Here is a 6496-nt window from a genome sequence, read left to right on the forward strand (position 1 = left end):
CCATCCATCCATCCACCCATCCACCCACTCACTCACCCATCCATCCATCCACCCATCCAGCCACTCACTCACCCATCCATCCATCCACCCATCCACCCACTCACTCACCCATCCATCCATCCACCCATCCACTCAGTCACTCACCCATCCATCCATCCACCCATCCAGCCACTCACTCACCCATCCATCCATCCATCCATCCACCCATCTACCCATTCACACACACACATATCCATCTATCCATCCTTCCATCCATCCATCCATATACCTATTCTCCATCCATCCATCTGTCCATCCACTCATCCATTCACCCACTCATCCATCCAACCATCCATGCATCCATCCATCCATCCATCCACTCAATCAATTATGTATTTATTTTTTCATCAGATATCACTGAGCCTTGAATACGTGTCAGACCCTGGCTGGTGCCAAAAATTTAAAGTCAAATAGGATCCAGTCAAGTGCTCGTGGTGCAATCATCCAGTAATTTCAATGCAAAGTAACAGTAGCCATAGGAAAGGCAGAGACAAAAGACCATGGAAGCAGAGAGAAGGCAGCCTATGGCTCAGTTGGGAGGAAATCAAGGGAGGCACAGAGGAGGTGTCATTTGACCTGGTTCTAGAACCCAAGGAGGAGTTCTCCAGCAGAAGAGAGGGAATGATCCTCCAGGAAGAGCAGCAGGTGGAGAGGCCTTACTGCCAATCCAAACAAACCCTTTTCCAGAGGAGGAAACACAGCTAAATTAGCTGGGCCACATTTTAAAAGAATTACTTCTGGCCATCCAATGGTTTAAACACCTCAGTGAGCACTCCATGCAAATTCCAGTGACCCATCCCAGGAGCTGGCACCCAGGTGAGTGAGTGGGACCCTGTACTCAGTTCATGTATGTGTTGAAGATGTCCCCTCAACCCCAAGAAGCCAAGGACTCTGAGCTTGTTCCCAAGCCTCAGACAATGTCCAGGCTTGAGAGCAACTGAGCAGACCCCTTCCTCCAAGAAGCCCAGCTGCCTTACCTTGGAATCTGATGGTGTCATTGATGATCTCCAGTGTGTCGGCCACAGCATTGTACTCTCCCACCTTCACCTCCCTGCTGTCTGTGGGGTGCAAGAGGCAGTGGCCAGTTAGACTGGGCTCCTGGGTCGTGTCTGGATGCTCCTATCCTAGCCTCTTGCTCCCCACGTGGGCCCTGACTATATTCCTGTAGGCTTTCCTTCCTCTAATGCCCCTTCCAGTTAGAATCACAAAACCTCCAACCTGCTCTGGGCTGGAACACCCTCTCACACCATCTCACCATCTCTGATTGTCTATCCTTTCCTGCACACCTCAACAATGGGGAGCCAACTCCCCCATAACTGGATTCTGCCTGTTACCAAGTTCTTCCTGGCCATCAAGCTGAACTGTCTCCCTATACCTCTCCCCTGCCCATTTGGCTCTGCCCTCTAGGACCACACAGATTGCTTCTGTGTCCTCTGCCCCAGGACAACACTAAGGACTGGAAGACAGAGATAGATCATCCCCCTGGCACCAGCTCCCAGCCCCTCCTTACAGAGTGTCATTTCTACTTCGCAACACACCCAGGTCCCTCCTTGGTCCACACCCCACAATGTCACTGTCTTTCTGATGGAGTGTAGACCAACGACTGACCAATGCACTTTAGGTAGTAGCATGTAGAGGAATGATAGCATTTGGTTAGGTAGTAACATTTGATCAGGAGTCATACAAATGTACAACAGATACATGAAAAAATGCTCAACATCACTAGTCATCAGGGAAATGCAAATGTAAACTACATTGAGATACCACCTCACCCCAGCTAGACTGGCTATAATCAAAAAGACGGTGAATAACAAATGCTGGTGAGGGTGTGGAGAGAAGGGAACACTACTGCACTGTTGGTGGGACTGTAAATTAGTACAACCACTACGGAAAACAGTATGGAGGTGTCTCAAACAACTACAGATAGATCTTCCATATGATCCAGCAATCCCTCTTCTGGATATATACCCAAAGGAATGGAAATCATCAAGTCAAAGGGACGCCTGCACTCCCATGTTTATTGCAGCTCTGTTTACAATAGCCAAGATATGGAGCCAACCTAAATGTCCATCAGTGGATGATTGGATAAGGACACTGTGGTATACATACACCATGCAATACTACTCTGCCATAAAAAAGAATGAAATACACCCATTTTCAACAACATGGATGAAACTTGAGAAACTTATGTTGAGTGAAATAAGCAAAACACAGAGGGGTATATTCACATGTGCTCACTCATGTGTGGGAGCTAAGAGAGAAAGGAAGGAAGGAAAGAAAGACCACAGTAGTGCCGTGGTCTTACAGAGGGAGGGAACATTCCTAGGGCTGTAAAGCGGAGTTGGGGGGAGAGGGAAAAGGGGAAGGTGGTTGGGGGACAATTGGGTGGGGACATGGGATATAAAAGCAATTTCTGGTAATTTGTATCTCATGAATATTCGTAATAATAAAAAATAAATAAAATTAAATTTAAAAAAATTTGGTCAGTAGCATGGAGAGGAATGATCCCTTCCTGCATTCTGGACATCATATTCCTATTAATGCATCCTGAGATGGAATTAGCATCTTTCAAAAGCCACATTTCTCGGCTGTGTCACATGGAGCAGAGTCTCCCACTGCCCTTTTCCTTTATCTGCACCTGTTCAATGTGTTTTCAAACCCAAGTCGTGCGTTTGAATTTACTTTCATCTTCCTTACTATTGTGTTGGTGGGTTCAGCTCATTGTTTTGGCCATCATCAGGGATCAAGGTGAGGGCTGGCCCAGCGCCCAGCGCGGTGGCAGGAGGAATGGAGGGGGAGGTCAGATCTGGTAAAGGTTTCTTTTTTCCAGGTACAATCAGGACAACTTGGTGATCAAATGGGAGATGAGGAACAGGGGGGCCAAGCAACTCATCCAAGATTGTGGTGGGGGTGACTCAGGGACTCAGGGGCCATTCCCGGGGCAGGAAACCCAGGAGAAGGTCAAATATGGAGGGGCAGATGACAAGCTCTGTCTTGGATGTGCTGAGGTTGAGGTGTCTGTGGATCATCAAGGTGGAGGTGACCTTGAGTCTGGAGCCCGGGGAGAGGTTCCAGCTAGGGGAGAGTTGGGGCCACTGGCATGAGAGCTGGGAGCCGGGGCAGGGGGCACGGATGAGAGCCCCAGGGAAAGTGAACCCAATGAGAAGAGGAGGGGGCTGAGCACATTATCTGGGGGAGTGCCGACCTCTGGGGGTGGGCAGAGCAGAGACACTCTCAAAGGAGACTGGGTAGGAGTGGCTGGGATGCCAGCAGCAGAGTGCCGGGAGAGCAGGCGCCTTGGAAGCCAAGGAAGGGGACAGTTTGACAATGGAGCTGGCCAGCAATACCACATACCACCAAGAGACAGGGACAGCAAGCCCCTGAGCAGGGGCCAGTGGATTTGGCATATGGTGGGGCACTGGTGACCATAGATGAAGCAGATTCAGGGAAATGGGGTAAGAGGGAGGGAACAAGGGGTTAGGAGCGAGGGAACAGAGAGTGGAGTCCCCAGGGTAGAGCAGGCTTTGACAAGGTTAGGGATCCGGCAGGGAGGGCCGAGGGTATTTACTGAGCCCCTATAGTGCGCATGGGTCTGTGCCATTTTATGAACATTTTCTTGTTTAGCTCCAACAGTGTGTGCAGTGGGTGGTCTCCATGCCACCTTACAGATGAGGAAACCAAGGCTCAGGCTGGTTGTGATTTTGCCAAGGGCCCCACTGATACTAAGAGCAGAGCCCACCCAGATTCAAACCCTGGACTCTTCTCACAGCCCATGCTCTTCCCTGACTCGGGGCTGCCTCGATGGGATTGCTGAGAGGTGACAGTGCTGTGCCAAGCCACCCACTCCATGGACTACCCGTGCCTCCTCAATGTAGTAGCCACAGAGAGGAGGGCCCACTGCTCCCAGATGAAGGCCCCCCAAGAGGTGCAGGCAGGTCCCCAGGGTTGCAGACCCACCCCAGCCAGCAAAATGCCCCGAGGCTATAAAGGAATTCCAAGTGTGCACCCAGAGGACCTGCCTCCTGGGGTTCTGACTCTAAGTGAATTTTTCTGCAGAAATGCAGGTGTGCTGCTGATCCCTTGTAAACATTCAGGAAATGGGACAGGAAACCCCCCCAGGCCATTCTGCTGCCTGTGTTCCTTTGACCATGGGGGTGAAAACAGGGGCTGTGAAAGTCACTGCCTTCTCCCCACAAGGGTCCCCACCATTTGGGGGCGCCACACTGCGCAGGCAGCTGTCGCTTGCCCGGGTCACCCAGTTCCTAACTGTCATATTAGCAGACTCTGCTAGGGCTCCAGCATCCCTGCTCTGGCCTTTTGAAGTCCTCACCCTGCAGATGTCCCAGTCAGCTCCCACCACGTGGAGGAGGAGGCCCTGATTTATTTATCTGGTATAGGGAGGTAGCACATAAAATATGCAGGATGATTGGAATAAACCATTAGCAGCCGAGAAGTGGCAGGGCTGGCACCCGTCTGCGCCCCCAGCCACACAGTCTGCCTCTCTGACCCAAACGCCCCGCTGTGTGTACCATCCCATGGCACCAAAATAACACTCAGCTTCCCAGCATGACTGTAATCACCACAATCTCTCCCTGGGGGTGGTTCTTGGAGGCTCGCGGGTGCTTCACAAGTTCCTGCATTTAATGCTCATGGAAAACCATGAATTGGGCATAAATCACCCCAGACTATAGAGGAAAGAGGAGCCTTGCATAGGTTAAGTGACAGCTCAGAGCCACGTCCTGGACAGAGAGAGTGGGCACCTGAACTTGGGTCCCCAGCTCTGAATTCAGAATACTTTTACCACCCATACTGAGCAGGGCTGTGGTCATTCAACCCCCATTTATTGAGTGCCTACTGCATGCCAGGCCCAGCCCAAGAAATTTCATGATAATGAATCCCTCAGTAGTAGCACTTTAGGTGGTGGAAGTTTAAAATTATTCCCACATCCTTGACCAAGGTAGACTTGGACACTATGGATGCTGAAGAGATGTTTACACCAAATGCCCGAGTGTAACCACATCATTCATTCTCCCAACAAATGTCACTGGGAACCTATTATGTGCCAGGCTCTGTGCTGGGGGCTGGAGATACAAAGATTTTTTAAAAACTCCTACTCTCTGACCTTGTGTGACTATGACTGTAAACTGGGAACTTTCAGCGTTGCTGTGGGGTTAAGAGGAGAATACATGCAAAGTTCCTAGCCTGAGCCTAACCCACAGTAAGTGTTCAACAAATTGTAGTTATTTTATTCATGATAAAAGTAAGTGTGAGCTATTTGCTAGGTCCCCAATCACTATCATTTCTTACTGCCATCTGTTGCCTACAATGGTCCCTCCTCTTGGAAGGTGGCTTTCTCCTCCCTCTACACAATTAATAACCCCGCACTTTACCCTTCTCTTGCAGCAAGACTTCCCTGAGTACTGTTCCTCACCTCTGAGTGTCCCAGTTGCTGGAGCTTAGGGCACTGGATGACAGCTCCTTGTGTTGGAGCTACACCAGGTCTGATTCCTGCTGATTGGTTGGTTCCTGAGTGGAACCTAAGGCCTTGCTTCTGTTGTCCTGGGCAGTATAGGGTCTCATCCCCCTCACTGTACCCAGGGCCCCTCTCAGGTCTGCAGATGGAAGGACCATGCCCCCTGTGTTCCTCCACTCACGCAAGGCCCAGCCTGGTGATGACCGTGATAGGCACTCAGCACTTTCAGCTCTTAACTCTTGGGCTCCTCAACTCCGCTGTACAAACGATGTCAACTACTGATTTGGATACAGACCAGGCCTTGCACACCAGGGGCTGTGGACCAGGGGATTTGTGGACAAACTGGAAAGAAGATCCCCAGGAGGATTCTGAGTGGAGGGAGGGGGCTGCCGTGTTGGGTTGGCCTCTGGCTGGCCTCCCTGCCCCCATAGGCCCTGCTGCACATAGATGGCCACTGGCTTGCTGTGTGACCTCAGTCTGGGCCTCAGTCTCTCCATCTGCAAGTTGCACTGCAGGGTTCCAATGGTTCTCAGCCCTGGCCAGGCATTAGAGTCATCAGGGGGGCTTTTAGAAAATACAGATGCCTGGGTCCCAACATGGACCCATTATATCAGAACCCTGGGGGGAGTTGCACTGCAGGGTTCCAATGGTTCTCAGCCCTGGCCAGGCATTAGAGTCATCAGGGGGGATTTTAGAAAATACAGATGCCTGGGTCCCAACATGGACCCATTATATCAGAACCCTGGGGGGAGAGGGCTTGGTATACTTTGTGCCTTGACAGAGGAAAAGGATATTAAAAGTCAGCCTCACGAGTCTCAAACTAGGGTCAAACTAGCTCTGAAAGTTTTCTAGTAGGTTCTGAGAAGTTATCTTCCTGCTTTTATAGGCACTGGCATTCGGCCAGAGAGATTATGAGGCCCCTGGGTGGCAGGGACTGTATCTTATTCACTTGGCTTCCCTCAGAGGACTTGGTAAAGCGCCTGG

General features: G+C 50.8%; 1 protein-coding gene across 1 annotated transcript in view; it reads right to left on the reverse strand.

The window, feature by feature from the left end:
• The window catches only part of GABBR2 (gamma-aminobutyric acid (GABA) B receptor, 2), a 299076-nt gene that overhangs the window by 103116 nt on the left and 189464 nt on the right, over positions 1 to 6496 (reverse strand). Inside the window, exon 9 of the mRNA XM_008575182.1 lies at positions 1017 to 1097. Coding sequence (XP_008573404.1) covers positions 1017 to 1097 — 81 coding nt within the window. The remainder of the gene's footprint in view (positions 1 to 1016; positions 1098 to 6496) is intronic.

The sequence above is a fragment of the Galeopterus variegatus genome, unplaced genomic scaffold, assembly GCF_000696425.1.
Source record: "Galeopterus variegatus unplaced genomic scaffold, G_variegatus-3.0.2 Scaffold1151, whole genome shotgun sequence".
Classification (NCBI taxonomy): domain Eukaryota; kingdom Metazoa; phylum Chordata; class Mammalia; order Dermoptera; family Cynocephalidae; genus Galeopterus; species Galeopterus variegatus.